General features: G+C 45.2%; 1 protein-coding gene across 1 annotated transcript; it reads left to right on the forward strand.

Moving 5' to 3' along the window:
* Positions 1 to 454: 454 nt before the first annotated feature.
* Positions 455 to 23,639, forward strand: nifk (nucleolar protein interacting with the FHA domain of MKI67). The gene is made up of 6 exons (XM_038790032.1): positions 455 to 694; positions 6,975 to 7,103; positions 17,349 to 17,457; positions 18,918 to 19,129; positions 19,790 to 19,855; positions 21,983 to 23,639. Exons 1-6 carry the CDS (start codon positions 575 to 577, stop codon positions 22,187 to 22,189), a joined length of 843 nt encoding a protein of 280 aa, XP_038645960.1. The 5' UTR covers positions 455 to 574; the 3' UTR covers positions 22,190 to 23,639.
* Positions 23,640 to 27,992: the final 4,353 nt, after the last annotated feature.

Raw genomic sequence — 27,992 nt, forward strand, 5'->3', positions numbered from 1 at the left:
ATCAGCCGCAAATTTAGCACCCATATCTTATGTTCCTTTGTCCAAGCCACGTGGATAAATTGTAAAAGATTGAGACCCCAACACTGAACCCTGTGGCACACCACTATTTAAATTCTGCCAACTAGAAATAAGAACCATTTATGGCTCTCCTGTTTCCTGGGCAATGTTCCGTGAACTGGACCCGCTCAGATAAAGTTATGGACTGGTGAATACTTATAAAATAATAACGTTCTTACAATTTATGATCCCTAAGATGCAAATTTCAACAACTCTATATTGAACGTTACGGCATTGTGCTGTGTTTTTGTTTCAAGTTATAAAATAGAAGTTTGAGAAGTAATGTCTTCGTTGTGGGGTGGGAATTGATGGTGGGGTTCCTCCAGTCCAGCAGGGGGCGAGCTGAGGGGAGGACGGTGACGGCGGTTGCCGGATGGGACACTCCTGCCCGGCGGCTGAGAACCTCCTCGTCGTCCTCAGCGTGGTCGCCCAGAGGAGTGGGTTGGAGCCGCCTGTAGCGGGGGAGCTTTTCGTCTCTCACTCTCTCTCTCCTCCGGGCAGCTCGGGAGTGGCGACCATGACGGAGGCGAAGGTCAGGGAGGCGGGCACCCGCCCCCAGCAGTCCATGTCGCTCGACCCCAAGTTGCAGAAGGAGTTTCAGCGGAAGATGCAGGGGATGAAGAAGAAGCCGCAGAAGGTGAGGGGATGGGGATCTGGGCGCCCAGGGGGAAGGGGCAGTTAAAGTTGACTGCCCCCCCGCCGGCCGCTGCCGCCCCGGAGATGACCGTGTGAATCGGCCGCTGCTCGGTGTCAGCAATGGCGCTGCCAGCCGGTGGCTGTCAGGCTGGAGACGCGCGCGCCCCCTGAGCGGTCATTGGGTCCGGGAGCACGCGCTCCGAGCTCAGCTGTCAATCAAACTCTTGATGTGGAGATGCCGGCGTTGGACTGGGGTGAGCACAGTAAGAAGTCTTACAACACCAGGTTAAAGTCCAACAGGTTTGTTTCAAACACGAGCTTTCGGAGCACGGCTCCTTCTTCAGGTGAATGGTTTTATTTATTTTATTCATTTTTACTTCATTCACCTGAAGAAGGAGCCGTGCTCCGAAAGCTCGTGTTTGAAACAAACCTGTTGGACTTTAACCTGGTGTTGTAAGACTTCTTACTGTAATCAAACTCTTGGTAGCAGTCTCCGCCCTTGCATTGGCTTTCACCTACCCACCCCGCCTTTGTGACAACCTGAACCTTTGGTCTCAGGTTCTTGGTTCTCTCCTCTTCTGAAGCAGCTTGAAGTCCTCCTACCTGCCCCCACACAGTTTGAGCACAGAAATCTAGGTGACATGGTGGTTAGCACTGCTGCCTCACAGCGGCCAGAGACCCGAGTTCAATTCCCCGGCCTTCCTTGACTGTGTGCATTCTGCCCGTGTCTACCTGGGTTTCCTCCGGGTGTCCCGGTTTCCCTAGTCCAGTTTCTTCAAACTTTTTTTCCGGGAACCCATTTTTAGCCAACCTGCGCGACCCACGCCGGCCGACCTGCGCGACCCACCATTTTCTCTTCCCTTGTTTGCTGCTGACAAAAATGGAGGAAATGGTTTATGTCCCTTTGGCCCTCCTACACGCTCCTCCAATGGAACCTGTTGGATGAAGGTGAAGCCTTCCGGTGTCTGAAAGCATGGAGTCTCCATCTGTCCAAAGTTCTGCATATTTTTCCTGTAAATTTTTATCAAATAACCCCCCCCCCCCAAACTTGTAAAAAAAAAAGTGGAAAAAATGAATAAAACACCCCCCGAACTTGTAAAAACAAATAAAGTGAATAAAATAAATGGAAAAAACGAATAAACCCCCCCCAAACTTGTAAAAAAAAAATGAATAAAATAAATAAAACCACTACAGAACTTGTAAACCAAAAAGTTGCAACCGTTTTTTTTTAAAGTGGCTGCACTGCGGATGCGTGCTGTATTATCGGCACGCATGCACAATGCGGGCGATTTTTTTTTTACATGTTTGCAGAATGCGCATGCGCGCCGATCATCACACGTGGCCGACTTTTTAAAAACATTTCGTGGCCATTTTAAAGACCGCTTGCAGCCGGCATTATTAAAAGCCGGCTGCTGCGCGGCGATTGGGAGCGCCACGGACAATGGCTCCGCGACCCTCCCGATGCCCGCCCGTGGGTCGTGCCCCCCGACTTTGAAGAACACTGCCTTAGTCCAAAGATGTGCAGGTTAGGTAGATTGGCCATGCTAAATTGCCCCCATGAAGATGGGTCTGTAGATTGACATGATCAATGTGTGGGGTTGCAGTGTTAGTTTGGGGGAGCGGGCTTAGATAGAGTGCTCTTTCGATGGGTTGATGCAGACTCGTTGGGCCGAGTGGCCTCTTCCTGCATTGTAGGGATTCGTGCTGCATTGTCTTTCAGGTGAAACGCTGAACAGTGGTATGGGATGGTAACAGGACAGGTAAATAAGGTGGATAAGAAGGCATTTGGGATGCTTGCTTTCATTAGCCGAGGCATAGAATATAAGAGCAGGGAGTTTATTATGGAGCTGTGTAGAACGTTCGTTAGGCCATAGCTAGAATCGTAGCATCCTTACAGTGCAGAAGGACTCCATTCAGCCCATTGAGTCTGCACCGACCCTTGGAATGATGACTCTATCCTTGTCCACTCCCCTGTCCAACCCGCCCTATCCCCGTGACCCTATAACCTGCCTGCACATCCCTGGACACTTGACGGGCAAATTATCATGACCAGTCCACCTAACCCCACATCTACCCTGGGGGCGGCAGGGTAGCATGGTGGTTAGCATAAATGCTTCACAGCTCCAGGGTCCCAGGTTCGATTCCCGGCTGGGTCACTGTCTGTGTGGAGTCTGCACGTCCTCCCCCTGTGTGCGTGGGTTTCCTCCGGGTGCTCCGGTTTCCTCCCACAGTCCAAAGATGTGCGGGTTAGGTGGATTGGCCATGCTAAATTGCCCGTAGTGTCCTAAAAAAAAAAGTAAGGTTAATGGGGGGGGGGTTGTTGGGTTACGGGTATAGGGTGGATACGTGGGTTTGAGTGGGGTGATCATGGCTCGGCACAACATTGAGGGCCGAAGGGCCTGTTCTGTGCTGTACTGTTCTATGTTCTATGTTCTATCTTTGGACTGAAGGCGAAAACCCACGGAGACATAGAGAGAACGTACAAACTCCACACGGTCACCCAACGCCGGAATTGAACCTGGGTTGCTGGTGCTGTGAAGCACCAGTGCTGGCCACCGTGCTGCCAACTAAAACGCAACCCCTCACTGCCTTGTCTAATTTTGTACTAATCCCGTGGATTCCATTTTGCTAGCAATCGGTTACCACACATGCCCATATACTCGGGTCTAAAGGAGATGAGAGACAGGTGATGCATTTTTTTTATAGAATCCCTACAGTGCAGAAGGAGGCCATTCGGCCATCAGGTCTATACCAACCCTCTGCAAGAGCACTCCACCAAAGCCCACACCCTGTCTTATCCCAATAATCCCTTAACCTAATTTATACATCTTTGGGCACTTAAGGGACAATTTGACATGGGCAGGCCACCTAACCACATCTTTGGACTGTGGGAGGAAACCGGGGCACCCAGAGGAAATCCACACAGGCAAGGGGAGACCGTACAAACCCCACAAAGTCATCGAAGGCTGGAATTGAACCCAGGCCCCTGTTGCTGTGAGGCAGCAGTGCGAACCACTGTGCCATCGTGTCACCCTGGTATAGAGATAGATTATCGTATGCAGTTCTGGTCGTCGCCCTATAGGAAGATTACACTAGATAGGGTGCAGAGGAGATTCACCAGGATGTTGCCTGGGCTGGAGAGTTTCAGCTATGAAGAGAGGCTGGTTAAACTGGGGTTGTTTTCCTTCGAGCAGAGAAGGGAAGGGGACTTGATTGTGGTGTACAAAACTGAGAGACATGGATAAGAAGAAACTATGCCCCTTAGTAGAGGGTCAATAACCAGCGGGCAGGGCAGCACGGTGGCGCAGCGGGTTAGCACTGTGGCCTCACGGCGCCGAGGTCCCAGGTTCAATCCCGGCCCTGGGTCACTGTCCGTGTGGAGTTTGCACATTCTCCCCGTTTTTGCGTGAGTTTTGCCCCCACAACCCAAAAGATTTGAAGGGTAGGTGGATCGGCCACACTAAATTGCTCCTTAATTTGAAAAAATGAATTGGGTACTCTAAATTTATTTTTTTTTAAAGAAGAAAAAAATAGATTTAAGTTAAGGAGCAGGAGATTTTAGAGGGGATTTAAGGAAAAGCTTTTTTACCCAGAGAGTGGTGGGAATTTGGAATTCACTGTCGAGAGGGTGGCAGAGACGAGAACCGTCACAACATTTAAACATGATGTGGAGATGCCAGCGTTGGACTGGGGTGAGCACAGTAAGAAGTCTTACAACACCAGGTTAAAGTCCAACATGTTTGTTTCGAATCACTAGCTTTCGGAGCACTGCTCCTTCCTCAGGTGACCCACCTGAGGAACATAAGAACTAGGGATCTTTATCTTAAAAACATTTAATGAAGGAGCCTCAACTGCTTCACTGGGCAAGGAATTCCATAGATTCACAACCCTTTGGGTTAAGAAGTTCCTCCTAAACTCAGTCCTAAATCTACTTCCCTTTATTTTGAGACTACGCTCCCTAGTTCTGCTTTCATCCACCAGTGGAAACCACCTGCCTGCATCTATCCTATCTATTGCCTTCATAATTTTATATGTTTCTATAAGATCCCCCCCCCCGCATCCTTCTAAATTCCAACGAGTACTGTCCCAGTCTACTCAACCTCTCCTCGTAATCCAACCCCCTCGACGTTGGGATTAACCTAGTGAATCGCCTCTGCACACCCTCCAGCGCCAGTATGTCCTTTCTCAGGTAAGGAGACGGAAACTGAACATAATACTCCAGGTGTGGCCTCACTAACACCTTATACCTCCCTAGTCTTAAAGCTCCCTAGTCTTAAACTCCATCCCTCTAGCAATGAAGGACAAAACTCCATTTGCTGCCTTAATCACCTGTAAACCAACTTTTTGTGACTTATGCACTGGCACACCCAGGTCTCTGCTCAGCAGCATGTTTTAATATTTTATCATTTAAAATAATAATCCCTTTTGCTGTTATTCCTACCAAAATGGATAACCTCACATTTGTCACCATTGTATTCCATCTGGCAGACCCTAGCCCATTCACTTGACCTATCCAAATCCCTCTGCAGACTTCCAGTATCCTCTGCACTTTATGCTTTACCACTCATCTTTTCGTCTTTAAACTTGGACACATTGCACTTGGTCCCCAACTCCAAATCACCTATGTGCAATTGTGGGCCCAACACTGATCCCTGAGGGGCACCACTAGCTACTGTTTGCCAACCAGAGAAACACCCATTAATCCCCACTCTTTGCTTTCTATTAATTAACCAATCCTCTATCCATGCTACTTCTTTACCCGTAATGCCATGCATCTTTATCTTATGCAACAACCTTTTGTGTGGCACCTTGTCAAAAGCTTTCTGGAAATCCAGATATACCACATCCATTGGCTCCCTGTTATCTACAGCACTGATAATGTTCTCAAAAAATTCCACTAAATTAGTTGGGCACGACCTGCCCTTTATGAACCCAAGCTGCGTCTGCCCAATGGGACAATTTCCATCCAGATGCCTTTCTATTTCTTCCTTGATGATAGATTCCAGCATCTTCCGTACAGAAGTTAAGCTAACTGGCCTATAATTACCCACTTTCGGCCTCCCTCCTTTTTTAAACAGTGGTGTCCACCCCAGAGTCTAGTGAATTTTGGTAAATTATAACTAGTGCATTTGCAATTTCCCTAGCCATCTCTTTTAGCACTTTGGGATGCATTTCATCAGGGCCAGGAGACTTGTCTACCTTTAGCCCCATTAGCTTGCCCATCACTACCTCCTTAGTGATAACAATCATCTCAAGGTTCTCACCTGTCGTAGCCTCATTTCCATCAGTCACTGGCATGTTATTTGTGTCTTCCACTGTGAAGACCGATTCAAAAAACTGTTCAGTTCTTCAAGGAAGGAGCAGTGCATTGAAAGCTAGTGATTCGAAACAAACCTGTTGGACATTTAAACATTTAGACGAGTCCTTGAAATGCCATAGCACACAAGGCTACGGACTAATTGCTGAAAAATGGGATTAAAATAGATAGGTGCAGAAACAATGGCCTCCCGGAGGCCCTCTTTCTGTGCTGTCAAACTCTGACTATGAGAATGCTGCTACAAAGTATACTATGCTGGTAATCAATGTAATTCCTCCCTTCATTCATTATGCTCAACACTTCAGAATTGCAAACAGAGTTACCAAGTTGTCGGATGTTTTGTGACAATACTGGGTGCAGGGTGTCATAACGTACATACGATGTTATAAACGTGTGAGGTAACCAGGTTAATGAAGGGTAAGACTGAGATTGTCAGATCTGAAAGGAGTGCTTTTGGAACCTAATTTTCAGTTAGATTTCCTTTGGCGTTTGCAATCCCTGGTGACTAGGATTAATGAAGTACTAACTACTGCTCTAAATATAGTGCTTCAACATGGAAGGTGTAGGGGGAGTAATTCCTATTCCCTTTAAAAGAGAAAAATACATTTGTCTTAAATTTATTTGACTATTTCAAATAGTTTAACTTTCCCTAATGGTAAGGAAAAACTGAAGAGGCTGTTGTAATTTTAATGAACACCATGTCCATCAACCTGTGTGCACACCGTCTTGCCAATGGATTATTAGTGGTTCAGCCTGGATTGTTCCCAATTTCCTATGGTTGTTGACTTCATTTCACCTGTGATTGCACACATTTCTTCAATGCAATTAACAATGAATTTCATGGAAACTTTACTTTTTGTACCATGTATTAATTTATTCTATAAATTAGAATGAAGAATGTATCAGACTGTCCTGCAAATAAATGCGAATGCTGAGTGGACTTACTCAATTTTTTATCTCTCAGGTTGAAAAGCTATCATCAGGTGTAATTTACTTGGGCCATATTCCCAGTGGATTCTTTGAACCTCAGATTAAGAAATACTTCTCCCAATTTGGAACCGTTTTAAGAGTTCGACTTTCACGCAGCAAAAAGGTAATGGGTATGTACAGTAGAAAACATAACTCATCAAAGCATGAAACACTTCAATAATTAGCACCACATTTGATCAAATCCTATTTGTGGGGATCCTGAATGAAGTGTACGTTTTTTTCGAAATGTTTAGTCTTTAAGTCTTTGGTGATAGTCTTGGTATCACCAAGTATCACCAAGAGATGGGATGTTTGTCCAATCACATTGCTACTTTTTTTTTTCTATAAATTTAGAGTACCCAATTTTTTTTTTTTTCGAATTAAGGGGCAATTTAGCGTGGCCAATCCACCTAGCCTGCACATCTTTGGATTGTGGGGATGAAACCCACGCAGACATGGGAATGTGCAAACTCCACACAGACAGTGACCCAGGGCCGGGATTCGAACCCGGGTCCTCAGCGTTGCAGTACCAGTGCTAACCACTGCGCCACATGCCACCCCACATTGCTAGTTTTGTTCAGTTTCATTTATTCATTGATTGAATGTAATTTCTCGAGCAAGGAAAATATTTGCTGCCCAACCCTGATTGCATGTGAGAAGATGTTGGTGAGCTGCCTTCTTGAACCATTGCAGTCTATGTGGTGTAGGTACACCCACAGTGCTGTTATGGAGGGATGTTGACCCAGCGACAGTGAAGGAACAGCGATATATTTCCAAGTCAGGATAGTGAGTGGCTTGTAGGCAAACTTCAGCAAACTTCTTGGTGCTTGTATTCCCATGTGTCTTTGACATTGTTTTGAGGAAGTGAAAAAAATGATTGACGAGGGAAGTGCAGTGGATGTTGTCTCATGGACTTTAGTAAAGCATTTGATAAGGTCCCTCATGGCAGGCTGGTGCAAAGGATAGATCACGGAGCCAGGGGTGAACTTGCAGGATGAATCCAGAACTGGCTTGGCCATAGAAGACAGGGTAGCAGTGGAAGGGTGTTTTTCCGAATGGAGGTTTGTAACTAGTGGTGTTCCGCAGGGATCAGCACTGGGACCTCTGCTCTTTGTAATATATATAAATGACTTGGAAGAAAACGTAGAGGTCTGATTACCAAGTTTGTGGGTGATACTAAGATTGTAGGAGTTGCGGACAGTGATGAAGATTGTCAGAGAATACAACATTGTATACATAAACTGTAAAATTGGGCAGAGAAATGGCAGGTGGAATTTAACCCGGACAAATGCGAGGTGATGCATTTTGGTAGATCCAATTCAGGTGGGGGCTATAAAATAAATGGCAGAACCATCGGAGCATAGACACACGAGAGATCTGGTCGTGCAGGGCTACAGATCCTTAAAAGTGGCAGCACAGGTGGAAATGGTGGTAAAGAAAGCATATGGCATGCTTGCCTTCATAGGACAGAGTATAAAAGCTCAAAAATTATGTTAGTTATATAGAACGTTGGTTAGGCCACATTTGGAATACTGTGTCCAATTCTGGTCACCGCACTACCAGAAGGATGTGGGAGCTTTGGAGAGATTACAGAAAAGGTTTACCAGGATGTTGCCTGGTATGGAGGGGAATTAGCTATGAGGAGAGATTTAATAAACTGGGATTGTTCTTCCTAGAGAGACGGAGGCTGAGGGGCGACCCGATGAAAGTTTATAAAACTACTAGGGGTATAGATAGGGTGAACAGTTGGAGGCTTTTTCCCAGGCCGGAAATGACAATTACAAGGGGGCACAAGTTTAAGATGAGGGGGAAAGGTTCAGTGGTGATGTGCGGGGGAAGTTTTTTTACACAGAGGGTGGTGGTGGCCTGGAATGCGCTGCCAAGTGAGGTGGTTGAGGCAGATACGTTAGCGACCGTTAAGACTTATCTGGATAGGCACATGAACAAATGGGGTATAGAAGGATACAGGCGGTTGGTCTAGATAGGACATGTGATCAATGCAGGCTTGGAGGGCCGAAGGGCCTGTTCCTCTGCAGTATTGTTCTTTGTTCTTGTCTGCATCCCTTGTCGTACTAGATGGTAACGGTCATGGGTTTTGTAGGAGACTTGGTGAGTTCCTGCAGTGAACCTTGTAGATAGTTCTGCTGCCACTGTGCTTCAGTGATGGAGAGATTGAATGTTTGAGGAAGGGTTGCTAATCAAGCCTGTTGCTTTGTCCTGGATGGAGTTGAGTTTCTCGAGTGTTATTGGAGCTGCACTCATCCAGGGAAGGGAGGGGGAGAGTATTTCATCACACTCCTGACTTGTGTATTGTAGATAGTGGACACGCTTTGGGGGACCAGGGGGTGAATTACTCACTGCTGAATTCCTAATCTCTGACATGTTCTTGTAGCCACAGTGTTTACATAGCCAGTCCAGTTCAGTTTCTGGTCAATGCCACTTGTTTAGCTCAAGCCTGGATATTGTCCAGGTCATGCTGGACATGGACTGCTTTCATGTCTGAAGTCATGAATAGTAATGAACATTGTGCAATCATCAGCGAACGTCCTCCAATTCTGACCTTGTAATGGAAGGAAGATCATTGTTGAAGCAGCTGAAGGTGGTTGGGCCTGGGACACTACCCTGAGGAACTCCAACCACCATCTTCCTTTGTGCTGGGTACGACTCCAACTAGCTGAAAGTTTCCTGTGATTCCCATTAAATCCAGTTTTAAAAGGCTCTTTGATGGCATACTCGATCAAATGTTGCCCTGATATCAAGAACAATCACACCCCCCTCATCTCTGGAATTCAACTGTTTCGTCCATGTTTGAACCCAGGCTGTAATAAGGTCAGAAGCTAAGGTTGTTAGAGTATCTTCATATCCATGTTGTTTTGTTTTACCCTTTTGAGGAATAGTTGGGGGGGGGGGGGGGGTTCGAATACTTCTGAACTGATTATCAAAACGTTGAACACTCCTTCCATGGTGAACAAGTTAGACTCGAACCCAGCGTTTCTAGTCCAGCAGTAGGTGCCCTACTGCTGCACCACATGGCCTCCTTAGGAGCAGAGTGACCCTGGCAGAACTCAGGCTGACTGTCAGTGGGCAGGTTATTGCAAAGCAATCAATTTACAGATTATCGAGAGTAGACTTTTGGGATGGTAATTAGCCAGGATGGATTTGTCCTACTTTTTATGTACAGGATGCACCTGTACAATTCTCCGCATTGCCAATTAGATGCCAGTGTTGTAACTGTCCTGGAACAGCTTGAGCAGGGGCCCGGCAAGTTCTGGGGCATAAATTTTCAGTATTATTGCTGGAATATTGTCATGGCCCATAGCCGTTGCAGAATCCAGTGCCTTCAGCCATTTCTTGATATCATGTGGGGTGAATCAAATTGGCTGTGGAACTGGTGTCTGTGATGCACAGCTGGATGTGGCATGACTGCAGACCTCAGATCTGATCTGTTGGTTGTGGAATCACCTAGCTTTGTCTTTGTATCTCATTATTGGCAAGTAAGTAGTCCTGTGTTGTAGCTTCACAAGTTGACACCTAACTTGTAAATACGCCTGATGCTGCTCCTGGCATGCCCTCCTACATTCTTCAGATTGACGTAAATTAAATTTTAAAAATATTTTTATTCAAACGCATTCCATTTTATATATAACACCAAAACAAGAACAATACCCCCAGTCACAACCTCTTTCCCCCCCCCCCCACTGAAAAAAACCCAAAAGAACCATCCCTACTAAATTCCCCCCCAAGCAACTAACTGTGACCAGCTCTTTGAAATAGACTAAACGGCTGCCATCTTCAGTAAAACCCCTCAATTTCTCCCCTCGCGGTATATTTGACATTCTCAAGGCATAGAAACTCCATCAGATCTCCCAATGACACTGAGGCAATGGCTGGAGAAGCTTACCTCCATCCCATCAACACTCTCCTGCGAGCAATCGGCCAAGTGAAGGCCAGGACATCATCACCAGTGCCCATCCGGAGCTCCGGCAAGTCTGACATCCCAAATGTGGCTACTTAGGGAGAGGGATCCAGTTTAATTTTCGGAATCGCCAACATGATGCTAAAGAAGGAGATCCAGAACCCCACAAGCTCCGAACATGTGTAGATGATTAGCCAGACCTCCCCCACAGTGCTCACACTTGTCCTCTACTCCTGCAAAAAAGCTACTCATCCATTATTCCTTTATCAGAGTTACAAAGCCAGAGTGTGGACAGGGACAAACCCCTCATCCAGCTCCTTGCCTGCTCCAAAAACCAATTCAAATTGAATCCAATTCATGGCCCCCACAAGACATACCAGATCCAGGCATTACACCTGACCTCGCGCTCATCTTGACCAAAAGGCTGAGAAGCGATAAGAAAAAACCTACTCGTCCAAGACCTAGTCAACAGAGCCCTATACACTACCTTAAGCTGTATTAAGCCAAGCCTCGCATTCAAGGATGTGGTGTTCACACTCCACAGGGCCTCACTCCACACCCCATCCTCCAACACCATCCCCAACTCCTCCTCCCACTTGGCCTTAACCCCCTCCACCGATACTGCGTCTTCAGCCATAATCTTTCCATTGGATACCTGAGGTACTCTCCTCTTCCGACCCTGCGAGTGAAAGAACCCTCTCCATCAATGGCATTGGCGGTGCCACAGGGAATGTCAGAAAGATTTGTTTCACAAAATTGCGAGGTATCTGAGCAAGTCAGACCATGAAAGCCCAAATTTCTCCAACAACTCCTCCAAACACGCAGATCGTTCCTCCCAAGTACAGATCCCCCATTCAATCCAAACCCTTTTCTTCCTGCCCCCAGAACGTGGCGTCCAACCTCGCGGGCTCAAACATATGATTTGTGCAGATCGGAGCCAGCTTTGATACGGCCCCCAATTTAAAATGCTGCTGAAATTGTCTCCATATCTTCAGGGTGGAGAACATTTCACCAGTGAGAACGGTAGCGAGGCCATCGCTAGTGCCCTCAACCCAGACCCTTTACACGATTTCGACTCCATCTGTACCCAGGTCGCCTCCAGATCCCCACACAACGCCCAACACCTCCACATTCGCTGCCCAGTAATAAGATATCAAACTCGGCAACAGTCCTCTGAAGGACTGTCCTCAACAGCGCTATTGTTTCGCCCATGGTGGGGATCAGGTCTGTCACACACAGTAGAAGATCATCAGCCTACTGGGGTACCCTATGTTTCCCCCCCAATTCCCCATTATCCCCTTCCACCTATCTGAAGCCCTCGGCGCAATGGCCAAAGGTTCTATCACCAACGCAAACAAATAAAATAAAATGAAAATCGCTTATTGTCACAAGTAGGCTTCAAATGAAGTTTCTGTGAAAAGGCCCTAGTTGCCACATTCCGGCGCCTGTTCGGGGAGGCTAGTACGGGAATTGAACCATGCTGCTGGCCTGCCTTGGTCTGCTTTAAAAGCCAGCTCTTTAGCCCTGTGCTAGAGGGGGGTTGACAGAGAGCAACCCTGTCTCACTTCTCTGTTCAACTGAAAAATACTCTGAGTTCACATTGTTTATGTGCGGACACTGTCCTTCGGTGCTTTATACAACAGTCATACCCACAACCAAACTTAGGCCCTATTCCAAATTGTTCCAGGACTGCAAATACCCCCATTCTACTCTAATAAGAGCCTTCTCCGCATCTAATGCAACAATGACCTTCTGCTCTGTCCCCTCTGATGTGGACAACACATTTAACAACCGCCGCACAATTAGATGACCCTTAACAAAACCTGTCTGGTTCTCCCCCCCCCCCCCCCCCCCCCCCCCCCAATAATTCGGGGGAGACACTGCTCCAGCCTTAGTGCTAGTACCTTGACGAATATCTTAGCATCCACATTTAGTAGGGAAATCGGGTGGTACGACCCACACTCTACCAGGTCCTTGTCCTTTTTTTAAGAGAAGCAAAATGGACGCTTGCATCACTGTCTCAGAAATACAACCCTGTGCTATCAAGTCCTCAAACATCTTCACCAGCAATGGTAACAACTGTCCTGCAAACGTTTTATAAAATTCCGCCGAGAACCCATCAGGCCCCAGAGCTTTGCCAGTCTGCATTTGCCCAGCAGCTGTCAGGACTTCCTCCACACCCAAAGGCTCTTCCAAACCATCCCAATCTTGCTCCTCCACCAACCCCCTCAAAAAAAACCATATCCGACCCTTCCCTAGGTGGCTCCAACCTATAAAGATTCTTATAGAATGTCTCAAACGCCCCATTGACATTATCTGGCGGGGTACCAAGATGCCACCCAAGTTTCAAACCTGATTAATCTCCCGGGAGGCCGTCTGCCTCAACTGGCAATCCAAGAGACAACTGGCCTTTCCCTCATATCCTCATATTCTTAAATTATCCCCCTCAAGTGCCGTAACGGGCACATCGCCTTATCTGTGGACAATAAATCAACCTGCATCCGTAGTTTCTTTAGTCAGAAGTTCTGGGGTAGGATCACTGAATTACATGCCATCTACCTCAAAGATCTCATCTACTGGCCTTTGTCATTCATTCCTTGCCTTCCAATCTATCTGCTCCTTATGCGAGATTATCTCCCCTCTCATCATTGCCATCAGGGCTTCCCACAGAATTGAGGGTGAAATCTCCCCATTCTTATTAAACCCTACATAATCCTCGATCGCCCCTGATATCCTTACGCAAAACCCCAAATCTGCCAACAGCCCCACATCCAAACTCCATCCATGCTGGTCGAAGAACTGGCCCCGTCTCCAATACCACATCTACCAGATGCGGGGCATGATCTGATATAATTATCACGGAATATTCCACTTTCTTCACCCCTGGTAGCAGAAACCTCCCCATTGTGAAGACGTCAATCTGGGAATATACTTTATGCAATGGATTATGCAAAAGAAGGGCGGCACGGTAGCACAGTGGTTAGCGCTATTGCTTCACAGCACCAGGAACCCAGGTTCAATTCCGGCTTGGGTCACTCTGTGGGGTTTGCACGTTGTCCCCCTGTCTGCATGTGGTTCCTCCGGGTGCTCTGGTTTCCTCCCGCAAGACATGCTTGTTAGGTGAATTGGACATAATGAATTCTCCCTCTACGCGAACAGGCGACTGAGTGAGGCGACTAGGGGCTTTTCACAGTAATTTCATTGCGGTGTTATTGTAACCCTACTTGTAACATTAATATTAAAGATTATTATTAAAGGGGAACAATGGGAGCACGGTAGCATGGTGGTTAGCATAAATGCATCACAGCTCCAGGGTCCCAGGTTCGATTCCCGGCTGGGTCACTGTCTGTGTGGAGTCTGCACGTCCTCCCCTTGTGTGCGTGGGTTTCCTCCGGGTGCTCCGGTTTCCTCACACAGTCCAAAGATGTGCGGGTTAGGTGGATTGGCCATGCTAAATTGCCCGTAGTGTCCTAAAAAGTAAGGTAAAGGGTGGGGGGGGGTTGTTGGGTTACGGGTATAGGGTGGATACGTGGGTTTGAGTAGGGTGATCATGGCTCGGCACAACATCGAGGGCCGAAGGGCCTGTTCTGTGCTGTACTGTTCTATGTTCTATGTAATAGTTGTTACGTCCTACTGTTCAGTAATATTTAAATGAGCACGGTGTGGAGTTTACACATTTCCCTGTGTTTGTGTGGGTTCCGCTCCCGCAACCCAAAGATGTGCAGCGTAGGTGGATTGGTCACGCTAAATTGCCCTTTAATTGGGTACTCTAAATTTATTACTTTATTAAATATTTAACTGAGCAGAGAAGCTGTAGTAAATTAATTTAAATCCCGGCAATATTGTGTAAAATGTTGCCTGCCGAATGAGATATTGGAGCAAACAGAATATGGAAATGTGTTGTACTTCTGAATTGATTTGAGTGAAGGTCACCTGCTAATGTTGAAGTGCAAAACTGGAAAGTAAATGCAAATGTGTCTCTGGTGAACCCTTGTGTGCAAATTAGGCTATTTCTATGAAAACTGCATAATTCTTGGTAGGAACAGAGACTTTGTGCAATTTCAGAACAATGCTAGGCAAATTAAGCATTCCGTATGCATTCAAATTTTACTTTGAAACGTGAATTTCCAAACATTTTTTTAAACCAGTTACTTTCCTTCTTCCGGTCTTGTTATTGTACATCATTCCCTGTGGAGCAGCTAGTACAAAGCTGGGCTGGGGCATCAGCAAGCTGCTTCAGCATGCAGACCTTTACAGAAAACCCAATTCTGGCCTCCCTCCCACAACATCCACATGTGGACAGCACAGTAGCACAGTGATTAGCACAGTTGCTTCACAGCTCCAAGGTCCCAGGTTCGATTCCCGGCTTGGGTCACTGTCTGCGGAGTCTGCACGTTCTCCTCGTGTCTGCGTGGGTTTCCTCCGGGTGCTCCGGTTTCCTCCCACAGTCCAAAGATGTGCCGGTTAGGTGGATTGGGTTTGCTAAATTGCCCTTAGTGTCTAAAAAGGTTAGGTGGGCTTACTGGGTTACGGGGATAGGTTGGAAGTGTGGGCTTAAATGGGGGTGCTCTTTCCCAGGGCCGGTGCAGACTTGATAGGCCGAATGGCCTCCTTCTGCACTGTAAATTCTATGGGCTCTCAGTTCAGAGTCATTGAATATTGATAGGATTGGGAATCCAGCCTTGCTGTCCTTCCCCTTCTGTTCTCTGACCCACAGGTGGTGAGTTTAGTTTATAATTGAGTCCAGCAAGTTCAAAATTCCTGTCCATTCCATCAGCAGTTGTTGAAATATAATTTAGGCAGTCGTTTCTGTCGAAACTTGTTATGGCCAGACCAAAAAACATAGCAGTCAATCTCGAGACTATAATGGGAGAAGCAAGCTGCTGGAGCATCCCTTTCCTCAATGATCGCAAAGCCCAGTATGTAGGTAAAATAAGACTAGCTTGAAGCATTTGCAGCTGATTTGAGTGCCAGGTGGATGATCTTTCTAAAGCCTCCTCTTGCACTTCCCACCAACACCGGCACTAGTTTTCAACCAATTCAACTCGCTCTGTGTGGCATCAAGAACTGGATGTGCACTTGAACAGCAGTTGCTATGGCCTCTGACAACATCTCACCTAGTGAAGACCTGGGTTGCAGAACTAGTTCTACTTCTAGCTAATCTTTTCCATTACAGCTACAACACCAGTGCATATCCAACTGTACAAAGTTGCCCACATATATCCTGTCCACAAAAGACAGAACAAATTCAATGCAGCCAATTCAATCATCAGCAAAGTGATGAAAGTAGCCATTGTCATTAATTCTATATGCGTTCTTTAGTGCTGTCACTCCTTTTTACAGACTTTCTGCATTTTACCTGTTTGTTAGTTGTTACCTTGAGTAAATATGCACTTCCTTCCACTATGCCCTCCCAGACTCCCCCTCATTCCAAAATCCAATATTTGTCCTTGCTAAGTTGATTCAGTTGCCCCTTCCCGCTACCATACTAGTTTAAGTCCGTTCTATTTACTGTTTCGTTCTATATCTTTGCCATTAAAACTTCCCATCAGCCTCGTCAGGTTTTGAATCTATAAAAATGGTTTATTGGCCAGTTACCTGTTGGTAACTTTTTTACATTCTCAATATGTTAATCAAATTGATTTGCTGTCAATTCCAGTTCCTTTGCTATCAGGTCACAAACTAAATCGTTCCAGTTGGAAAGTTTATTTTAATTTTTTTATTTTGGCTAGTGACGGGTAAAGTTATTTCATGTACATGCAGACGTTTGAACAAAACAGCAGATGGCAGCATTTTTATCCTCGTAAATGCACTTCAATATTCTATCTTGTAAAATTTTAACTCTTTTTGGAAATTAGAATATTACTTTACTTATGTCAGTGATTAGTTTGGAGAGCCTAAATCAAAATATTTCATAATTGTCGATACTGGGAGTTTCGGAGAAAACAATATTTTTTAAAATTCAATTCAATCTTTTCTATAACTATGCTATAACTTTAAAGTCTTTAAGAAGCAAATTTCCTGAAGTGTTTTTTCATTAGTGATTTAAAAAGTCTTATTTGGATCACTTTCTTAAGAACCACGCCTGACACAAAAAAAAGTTGACTTGAGTTGCATCTTCCATTTATGGAATGACAGTGGGAGCAATCTGGTAACAGGCAATTATCAGTTCAGTTGGGTATCAAGAGCCTGGGAACGGTTGAATTTGGGACTTACAAGCGATTACCTTTTTTAAAAAGATATTTTTTTTCCCCCGATTTGAAATTTTCTGAATGCAGAGAATTTAAAAATTATTTTTTGAATAAACTGTTAATTTACAACCTTGCCATTAACATGCTATCAGATCATTTTATGGTAAATAAGCAACTAACATCTGATACAATTTCTAATTCTTACCACAGATGACATGCTTGTGTACTATTTGAGTGTGATGCATTTTATTTTAAATTTTAGACTGGACATAGCAAAGGGTATGCTTTTGTGGAGTTTGAGTGTGACGAAGTTGCCAAAATTGTTGCAGATACTATGAACAACTACTTATTTGGTGAAAGGCTCCTAAAATGTAAGTATTTGACCCAATTCAAAATTAGGGTTTAATGCACACATTCTGCAAACTGGCCTCCTATCAGTGGCTTATTGGGAAAGTATTCACTGTCAGAATTAATTCCATTTGACTGACATCTACTGACTAAATGAGAAATTGCCTTTATCTGGCACCTTTCTCTTTGGCAGATTCTTGGATATAATCCTAAGTGCAATAGCTCCATTCCAGTACCTCGCTTAGGTGGCCTTGTGGCAGATAACTGGAGTGAGAATGATAGTTGGATTTATTCTGCCCTTTCCACCGATTCTATATATTTAACTCAAATGCTTTTCATGGGTCATTAAATCAGGAACACAAACTATAACCCGCCTACCCCATTAGCCTAGGTCATCAAGGCCAGTTATAGCCCTACTTGGAACAAATCTCTTCTTTGAAACTACTGTTTGTCACTAAATCATAGAATTTACAGTGAGAAGGAGGCGATTCGGCTCATCGAGTCTGCACCGGCTCTTGGAAAGAGCACCCTACCCAAGGTCCACACCTCCATCATAACCCAGTAACCCCACCCAACACTAAGGGCAATTTTGGACACTGGGCAATTTAGCATGGCCGATCCACCTAACCTGCACATCTTTGGACTGTGGGAGGAAACCGGAGCACCCGGAGGAAACCCACGCACACACAGGGAGAATGTGCAGACTCCACACAGACAGTGACCCAAGCCGGGAATCGAACCTGGGACCCTGGAGCTGTGAAGCAGTTGTGCTATCCACAATGCTACCGTGCTGCCCTAAGGTTGAGACCACCCATTCAGGTGTCTACGAACCATCCCCCTAGCTCACCAAGCCAAACTTCTTATTAAGGTCCCTCATTATCTTGAACTTGCACCTTTCTCTCTCTTCTCCTCACTCTCCTTGGGCTCCCTCCATTCCTCTCCCTCATCTTGTCCATGAGGCCCACCTCCTGCTCCCTCAGCCAATTGCCACCAAATCATTGCCCAACCAACTGGTCCCCATTTTAACTGATATTGCTAACAGTTCCTTCTCACATACTGGCATCGTCATCACTACCACCTCTCAAAGAAAGTTGAAAGGAAAGATACATGCCTTTATCTACCAGTTCCTCACACAATCAATTTGCGGCTTTGTAGAGGGAGCTGGTGAAAAAAATTGTTTTTCAACCATCTCCATCCCAGGCGAAGAAAGCAAAATTGGTGGTGGGTTGGGTGGTGGTGCATCATACATGTTCCATTTGTGTACCTTAGTCCACATTGGTATGAGCCTCTGAAACAGATCACATGGCCCTTCTTTGCAGCTGGGCAGAAACTTGAAAAAAGGGTTATTATAGTACGTTATTTCATTTCTGGTTCTATGTTGCTTTGCCAGGTTTTTCTATGTTAAAATGCAGTAGAAATACAAGTTGTCAACATTTACCTACCCAAGGATGTGGTGAATACATACAGTTCTCATTTCCTTCAGGTCAGGTTCTTCCACCAGAAAAAGTACATGCACAGCTTTTTAAAGGTGGTAATACAACTTTTAAGAAGCCTACCCTCCCGGCCGTTGCTCGTTACAACAAGAAACGAACCCTGAAACAACAAAGTGTGATGTCGAAGAGACTCCTTGCGAAAGAAGGGCAATTACGAAAAAGGCTTGCCGAGAAAGGAATTGACTATGACTTTCCTGGTTTTGTAAGTTTTCTTCATGCATTTAATCCTAAATGTGATTATCAAGTCTTGTATTCTTTGATTCATACAATAGGCAGATTGTTGGCTGCAAGATTTTTCCATTGTGTTTTTAAAAAACTTTTAGTTCCTTTAACTTTAGTAAGTTCCAACTGGTGATTCTCTCGTTATGGTGCCCTTTTTGTCATTTGTTATTCACTTGTCCATTTAAATTCAATTGGTTTTGGGAGTGGACATTTCCCTTATGTGGCAGCTTCTCAGCATGATGCTGTGCATCAGTTATAAATCTATTTTAAATAGTGGGTTGATTTTGGTGGTTTCTTTTCATTTATCAGTGTGGCTTCAATGATGTTTCCTTGGATTGGATATTCGTGGGGGCGAGGGGGAGGAAAGTGACAGTCAATGCTTGATTTTCAAATGAATATTTTTTTAATACAAGCTTTGAATGTATTATCTGAACATAAATTATTTTCAGCTGTGATCTCAATGTATATAAATTAATTAAGAGTTTCCAATGTCAGGATCTCTAAATAGAAAAACCTGATTTTTCCAAACCAAACAGCAACCTTGCAGCTTCAAAGTGCAATATTGTTTATCTACGGAGCAATATTCGGTTCAGGAGATTGAAGATTGATTGTGAAAGGATTTATTATTTCTATCCCTTAGGCTGCACTGCTGCCTCAAAAGAAGATGCAAGTGTCTACAAAAATGAATGATACAGTAAACAGTCAGGTCAGTTGAAATGCTTATCCAGGAAATAGCTGGTTACTGGAATTTACTTGGTGTCTGTATTCTATATGTTACTTTGAATTTAGTGCAGTAGTTTTTCTTTACAGTTGAATGAGCAGCCCAGTGGTTAGCGCTGCTGCCGCACAGTGCCAGGGACCCGGGTTTGCAAATTCGCCCCATGTCTGCATGGGTCTCCTCCCACATGCCAAAGACGTGCAGGTTAGATGTATTGGCCATGCTAAATTGCCCCTTCATGTTAAATGGTAAGGTGGGGGAGTGGGCCGAGGTCGGGTGCTCTTTCAGAGGGTTGGTGCAGATTAAATGGGCCAAATGTCCGCCTCCTGCACTGTTGGTGTTCTATGATTCTAAGATATTAGGTTAAAGATTTCTATTATCGTGCAAGTCACAGGAGCAGTGATATATTTCTTCAGTTCAAACAAAAATCACAGCAGGATCCCAGACCACGATGTCTACTAAGTGACACATATACTCCTTCTCCAGGATCCCCTAAAAACCTGCAAAATAATGTGGTTAATTTCTAAACCTCCAATGTCAATCCAGTTGACAAATTTGGGGTCCCATCTTCGTGTGCTTTTGACATAGAATTACGGCTAAGTGTTTCAAATAGGAAATGCCCTGTTCACCAGAGCCAACTGGAACATTTCGTTTATCTGCCACAGGCAGCATGAAGAAACAGGCAGCATGCAAAGCCAACACCTAAAATAGGAATGCAAGGGCAGCACGGTGGCCTAGTGGTTAGCACAACCGCCTCACTGCGCTGAGGTCCCAGGTTCGATCCTGGCTCTGGGTCACTGTCCGTGTGGAGTTTGCACGTTCTCCCCGTGTCTGCGTGGGTTTCGCCCCCACAACCCAAAAATGTGCAGAGTAGGTGGATTGGCCACGCTAAATTGCCCGTTAATTAGAAAAAATAATTGGCTAATCTAAATTTTTTTTTTTTAAATAGGAATGCAGCTCTTGACTTCCATCTCCTCTCCTTGTACCAGGATCCAAGTGGTGAGCTTGGATTCTGAAATAGTATCCTCATTTAATCATACAATTTACAGTGCAGAAGGAAGCCATTCGACCCATGCCTCCACCCTATCCCAGTAACCCCACCTAACCTTATTTAGTGTGCAATTTAGTGTGGCCAATCCACCTAACCCATACCTCTTTGGACTGTGGGAGGAAACTGGAGCAAACCCACGCAGACACGGGGAGAAAGTGCAAACTCCACACAGTCACCCGAGGCTGGAATTGAACCCGGGTCTTTGGAGCTGTGAGGCAGCAGGGGTAACCACTGTGCCACCCGTGAGGCAGCAGGGGTAACCACTGTGCCACCCACTGTGGAACCCTTTTAAGCTTCAACTGGGATTGCTGCAGTGAAACCAAAGAGCGCCAGGCCCGATCATGAACTTGCCCAACCTCCAAATAAATGCATATGTTACTACGTAGACACAGGAATAGGGACAAAGTTTATTTTCTTTCTTCCCTTCCTAATTTGAACCCATTAGTTGTAAGATCTCTGCCATTATCTTGGATATTATGTTCCTTCTGGCCTGTGTCTCAGATACTCATTGGTTATCAGGAGAACAGAATTTAAAATATTGCAGCAGAGAAGCTTAATATGCCTTGCCAGTCCATCTGAGACCGCTGTCCAATTAATCCTGTTCCTTACTCTTTTTAGCCATACCCCTGCATTTTTAACCCTTACTAAATATCCCCTAAAGTTACTATTGAATCCTTTCCCACCAATCTTTCCTGCAATCAATTGCAGAACACAATTTACTATGGGAGGATAAAAATCCTCTTTGTCTCTTTTCTGGTTCTTTTGATAATTGTTCTAAATTGGTGTTCACTAATTACCAAGCATCACACAAGTGGAAACTATTTTTCCTTATCTATTCTATCAGTGCCTTTCAGAAATTTGGAAACCTCCATTAAATCATTGTTTAAACCTTATCTGCTGTAAGAAGAACAATCCAGATTTTCTAATCTCTCCAAGAATGATTTTGCTAATTTTACAACCGAATTATATTAGTCTTTGAATGTCTGTGTGCTGGGTGCAAAAAGTGTTTTTAAATCTGATGCTAAAGTACATATTTGAGTTGTAACTATAACCATTTCCCTTAGGATGTAACTCCTGAATGTACACCTACTGTTCTAAAGCGACGCCAGTCTTTAAAGATCCTCGATGATACAGACGATGAAATCACATTCAAAGTAAAGCCCGCTGACAGGATTGTCAAAAAGAAAACCAAATCGACTACTTCTCTACGTGGAAAAGTTCAAAAAACAAACAAATTAAGGAAAACTAAAAGAAAAAATCCTGGCAAATGAAGTATGAAGAATTTGTAAATGACAAATCCCAAAACACAAATAGGTGCCTTTGCAGAGTATTAGGAACTGTCAATCATTGATGTGCTCTATTGTGGAGAGTGCTTCTGAAATATTCCGACAAAGGAATATCCTTAAGGTGTCCTAATCATCTCCGTTCGTGTATTAAAAGTGAAAAGTTCTGCAATTGCACCGATATTTTTGTCAATATTTAATCTCGTAACCCTCCTCCCCAAAATAAAATCAACAGAATACTTTGGTGCAGTAATTCAAAAAATGCTGATTTAAATGTACGGTATTCTAGCTAAATAATTTTTAATCAAGGTAATTTCAACAGATTTGAATACAAATGTATTACCCAAAAGAGGCATTTTAAAATTATAACTTGTGGTTCTTTTTAATTATAAACTAATGTGATAAATACTGAATGTCAGTAAAAGACATGGAATATAAAGGGGTTGCAACTATGCAGCAAGTCATTCATCATGTGAATGGAAAAGATCACATAATGCTTGAGGTGTTAGCCCTTTATCAGAATACTGGATGAGTCATTGAGTCAATTCTGTGGTCAAAATAGACAAGATGTGAAAAGAGAGAAAGAAATGTACCTGTACTATCCTTTCTGAGTGAATATAAGGGGGGAATTTGATATATATTGAAATTTTGGCGTTGCAAAGATCTCAATATAAAATTGTCATGTACGGCAGATTTAGTCCTTTGTGACGAGCTTTTATATTTTAGATCTCCTGAAACTCTTGACTACCTGCTTGTAATCAACGCCTCTGGTTACACCTCTGTGATTCATCCTTTGTAGCACTCTAAATGTGCCACCCATATTTAATTTCTCGTGTAATTTTTAGTAATTGGCCACTTGAACAGCTGTACCCGTCATGTTTTGATATGGAAATGGCATTATTACTTGTATTTAATATACTTCAATAAATGAATTGCAGGTAGTGTAGTGTTGTGTAAATGATGACGACTGGAGGAAGAAAATTCAACAGGCTGAAGCAAATTATACCTTTTATGCTGCGTTTCACTCGGTCATCACATAGTCACTATACAAAGAGGTTACATTCAGACAGAATGAAACGTGCCTTTAAGATTGCTTCTGTCCTGTTTGTGCTTTCAATATTTGTGACATTCACTTTCAATGAGCCGCCACCTTTTTCATTATTTCTGAAATGGAAAAAATACTTTTTTATAACAATTCTCCGTTGGTATTTAACTACCAAATTGAATTTGCATGCATCGTTCAGCATTATATGCAGGAGATATGGTGTGTAGTCTTTTTTTAAATCAAAATGTGGGTATCTCATTTGTTAGATATTTGTAAATTGAAGATCACAGTACTACAAACTGAGTTTTCCTGTTCCATCCAAAGATAAAATGGATCATAAAGTACCCTGTGATACATTAATCTACTCATCCAGTAATAAATGCAACATAAAGATGTATCGAGTTTTATCTGGTATATTTGTGTATGTATGCAAGATAATACATCAATTTCCTGTCATGTTGCTCCACGGGTCAAAAATACTGTTTTGTAAAATACTTTTTTTTTTTAAATACTTTTTATTGAAGAAATTTTTCAGAGTACAAACATTTTAACCCCCCTACATTTGAATTATATCAAAACAAAGTCAAACCCCCCTACTTAACAAGAATCCCCCCTACCCGCGCGCCCCCCCCCCCCCCGCCTCCCCCCCCCCCCGCCCGCCGACGAACCGGCCGCCAGACCATCTTGTCGTTTCTGGCAGTGTCCTCGGGCAGGCCTTGCCCGTGACCCCACCGATACCGTGTTTCCTTCGTTGTTATCCCCCCTCCCCCCCCACCCTTCCCCCCTCCCGCCCTCCCCTCCCCTCCCGGGTTGCTGCTGTCACGACCTCAGTTTCTATCTCTGATCTAAGAGGTCCAGAAAGGGTTGCCATCGCCTGAAAAACCCCTGCACCGACCCTCTCAGGGCGAATTTGATTCTTTCCAATTGGATGAAGTTTGCCATGTCGTTTAACCAGGTGTTAACACTTGGAGGCCTTGCGTCCCTCCACTGAATCAAGATCCTCCTCCGAGCCACCAAGGACGCAAAGGCTAATATTCCAACCTCCCTCGCCTCCTGTACCCCCGGCTCCACCCCAACCCCGAAGATCGCAAGTCCCCATCCTGGCTTGACCCTGGACCCCACCACTCTCGACACCGTCCCTGCCACCCCCTTCCAGAACTCCTCCAGTGCCGGACATGTCCAAAACATGTGTGCATGATTCGCAGGGCTTCCCGAACATCTGACACACCTGTCTTCACCCCCGAAAAACCGACTCATCCTAGTCCCCGTCATGTGGGCTCTATGCAGTACCTTAAATTGAATGAGACTCAGTCTCGCACATGACGACGACGAGTTGACCCTCTCTAGGGCGTCTGCCCATGTCCCATCCTCTATCTGTTCCCCCAGCTCTACCTCCCACTTGTCTTTCAACTCCACTACTGGTACCTCCTCCACCTCCTGCATAATCTTATAAATGTCCGAGATCTTCCCCTCCCCGACCCAGACCCCTGATAGCACCCTATCACTCGCCCCCCTGTCGGGAAGCACGGGAAACCCCTCTACCTGTCGTCTGGCAAATGCCTTCACTTGGAGGTACCTGAACGTGTTCCCCGAGGGGAGCCCGAATTTCTCCTCCAGCTCTCCCAAGCTCGCAAACCTCCCCTCTATAAACAAGTCCTTCAGTTGCCTAATGCCCACCCTCTGCCAGCTCAGAAATCCCCCTCCTGTATTTCCCGGTGCAAATCTGTGGTTCCCTCTTAGTGGTGCCCTTATCAAACCCCCCACTTCCCCCCTGTGTCGCCTCCACTGCCCCCAGATCTTGAGGGTGGCCGCCACCACCGGGCTCGTGGTATACCTCGTGGGAGGGAGCGGCCATGGTGCCGTTACCAGTGCCCCTAAGCTTATGTTGCCACAGGACACCCTCTCCATACGCTTCCAAGCTGCCCCCTCCCCTTCCATCATCCACTTTCGTACCATCGATGCATTTGCCGCCCAGTAATATCCTGAAAGATTGGGTAACGCCAGCCCTCCACTATCCCTACTCCGCTCCAAAAAGGCCCTTCTAACTCTAGGGGTGCCATGTGCCCACACGTACCCCATGATACTACTCGTTACCTTCTTGAAAAAGGCCCTAGGGAGGAAGATGGGCAGACACTGGAACAAAAACAAGAACCTCGGGAGGACCGTCATTTTAACTGACTGCACCCTCCCTGCCAGCGACAGCGGCACCATGTCCCACCTCTTAAACTCCTCCTCCATCTGTTCCTCCAGCCTAGAAAAGTTCAGCTTGTGGCGGGTCCCCCAGTTCTTTGCCACCTGCACCCACAAGTACCTGAAACTTTTTACTGCTCTTTTGAAGGGGAGCCTCCCAATTCCCTCCCCCTGGTCTCCCGAGTGTATTACAAAGACCTCACTTTTCCCCAGATTTAATTTATATCCCGAAAAGTCCCCGAACTCCGCTAGTATTTCCATAACCTCCGGCATTCCCCCCTCCGGGTCTGCCACATACAGCAACAGGTCATCCGCATAGAGCGAGACCCGATGTTCCTCCCCTCTCCTTGTCAGTCCCCTCCACCCCCCTGAACCCCTCAGTGCCATCGCTAACGGTTCAATCGCTAATGCAAAGAGTAAGGGGGATAGGGGACATCCCTGCCTAGTACCTCGATGGAGCCCAAAATATTCTGACCTCCTCCCGTTTGTTACCACACTCGCCATCGGGGCCGAATAGAGCAGCTTTACCCACTTGATAAATCCCTCCCCAAACCCAAACCTTTCCAACGTCTCCCACAAGTATTCCCACTCCACCCTATCGAATGCCTTCTCCGCGTCTAGCGCTACCACTATCTCCGCCTCCCCCTCCACTGCCGGCATCATGATCACGTTTAACAATCTCCGGATATTTGTGTTAAGTTGGCGTCCCTTCACGAACCCCGTCTGGTCTTCATGGATTACCCCTGGCACACAATCCTCTGTCCTGGTTGCCAGGACCTTTGCTAACAGCTTGGCATCTACATTTAAGAGGGAGATAGGCCTGTAGGACCCGCACTGGACCGGGTCCTTGTCCCGCTTCAAAATCAAGGAGATCAGGGCCTGCGACATTGTTGGGGGCAAAACCCCCCCCTCGCGCACCTCATTAAAGGCTCTCACCAGCACTGGGCCCACCAAGTCCACAAATTTCCTGTAAAACTCCACCGGGAACCCATCCGGCCCCGGCGCCTTCCCCGCCTGCATCTGGCCTATCCCTTTAATTAGCTCCTGCAGCTCTATCGGCGCCCCCAACCCTTCTACCAGCTCCTCCTGTACCTTTGGGAACCTCAATTTGTCGAGAAAGTTCTCCATTCCCCCTCTCCTCTTCGGCGGTTCAGACCTATACAATTCCCTGTAGAAGTCCCTGAAGACCCTATTCACCTCTTGCCCCTTCTGCACTACGTCCCCACCCCTCTCTCTCACTTTGTAAAATACTTTGATCAGTAATTTTTGAAATGTAGTTCATTTTATGTCTTGCTTTCGTAAACCTTCCGAATATGTGGAAAATAAGAGCAACGATGCTCTCAGTTACATGTTGATGGGAAATAGGTTGCTGGAACCATGCATAATGTTACTGGGGAGTGGGGAGCTTTGTAGTTCGGTAGTGTTGGGAAGGTGGTGGTTCTCAAACCTGAGGGTGTATACGGGGAGCATTTTGGATGCAGGGCTAGAATAAAGTTATAGGAGAACCAGAAAAAGTGATTCATGATGTGGGAGATTTAAGATGGATCGTCCTTCTGTTTGGCAGCACCAGAAGAGGGTTCCAGAATCTGGTAGTAATGGTCAAGGGTGGAGTGGGGCGAGGATCCTGGATTGTAGCAGCATAGTGATGGTGGTGGCTGGATTTCGAAATTATTTGCTGGATGCTGCTGACCAAAGAGCAGTGGTGATCGTTTTCTCAAGGATTCCAATCAAATGGAAGTTGAGACAACACGATGAAGGAAAATTATGGGTGAACAGAGCTTGAAGGATGGACACGAGCAGTATGAGGAAGTTGGGTGGATGGGACAAGAGTACAAATAACAGTTTCCCTCAATCTCCAGCTGTATCAAATTGTCTTCTACACAGCAATAGACTGGAAATTTTGATTGATAATTGATGCTGATACATTCTAAGTCTTAGATGAGGCTCTGTTTGATTTGACACAAGGACAGTAATGATTTTGAGTGATTCCATTGATTTAAATCATTTTTTTTGGTAGCTTCTGACTGAACAATTGGGATAGTTTGATATTTTTTTAATAGTTTCTCACTGGCACTTTGCTGTATATTTTCTCACTGCTTTGAGGCAACCAATAAAGTGGCAAGGAATAAGCAACTCTAAGGAAGTGTGTGCTGGATGCAGAAGACGTCAATGATATGGATAGATATAAGGAATACGCTTATGTAGTTTTACTTCTGTATATTTGGACACATTTTCTTGTATTTTTCTGGATAAAATATGTGGCCTACTTGACCAATTAGTATTTAATGAGCCAATGTCAATTTTCTGATTAATTTCTTTTTGTTTCCACAGTGTTGTCTGCCAGCTGGCTTCAATCTCTGCATTTTTCAACGTATTCAGAATAAGCAACTGGATTTTTAAGCCTTTTAATTTGGAGTGGTTACATTAAATTTATCTGACAACTTGCCTTAATTTGGGGCTTTCATGATAACTTAATGTTGTGAGATTGCCCAGGAATTCCTGATTCTGGGCAGACATGAGGTCAGACATTCCAAACTGGTTGTACCAGGCGGCCTA

Source organism: Scyliorhinus canicula, chromosome 2 (genome assembly GCF_902713615.1).
Source record: "Scyliorhinus canicula chromosome 2, sScyCan1.1, whole genome shotgun sequence".
Taxonomy (NCBI): domain Eukaryota; kingdom Metazoa; phylum Chordata; class Chondrichthyes; order Carcharhiniformes; family Scyliorhinidae; genus Scyliorhinus; species Scyliorhinus canicula.

Coding starts and splice junctions, on each gene's coding strand:
- nifk (XM_038790032.1), top strand. CDS start 575: ATGACGGAGGCGAAGGTCAGGGAGGCGGGCACCCGCCCCCAGCAGTCC. Junction 695..6,974: donor TGAAGAAGAAGCCGCAGAAG/GTGAGGGGATGG, acceptor TTTATCTCTCAG/GTTGAAAAGCTATCATCAGG. Junction 19,130..19,789: donor ACTATGACTTTCCTGGTTTT/GTAAGTTTTCTT, acceptor TCTATCCCTTAG/GCTGCACTGCTGCCTCAAAA.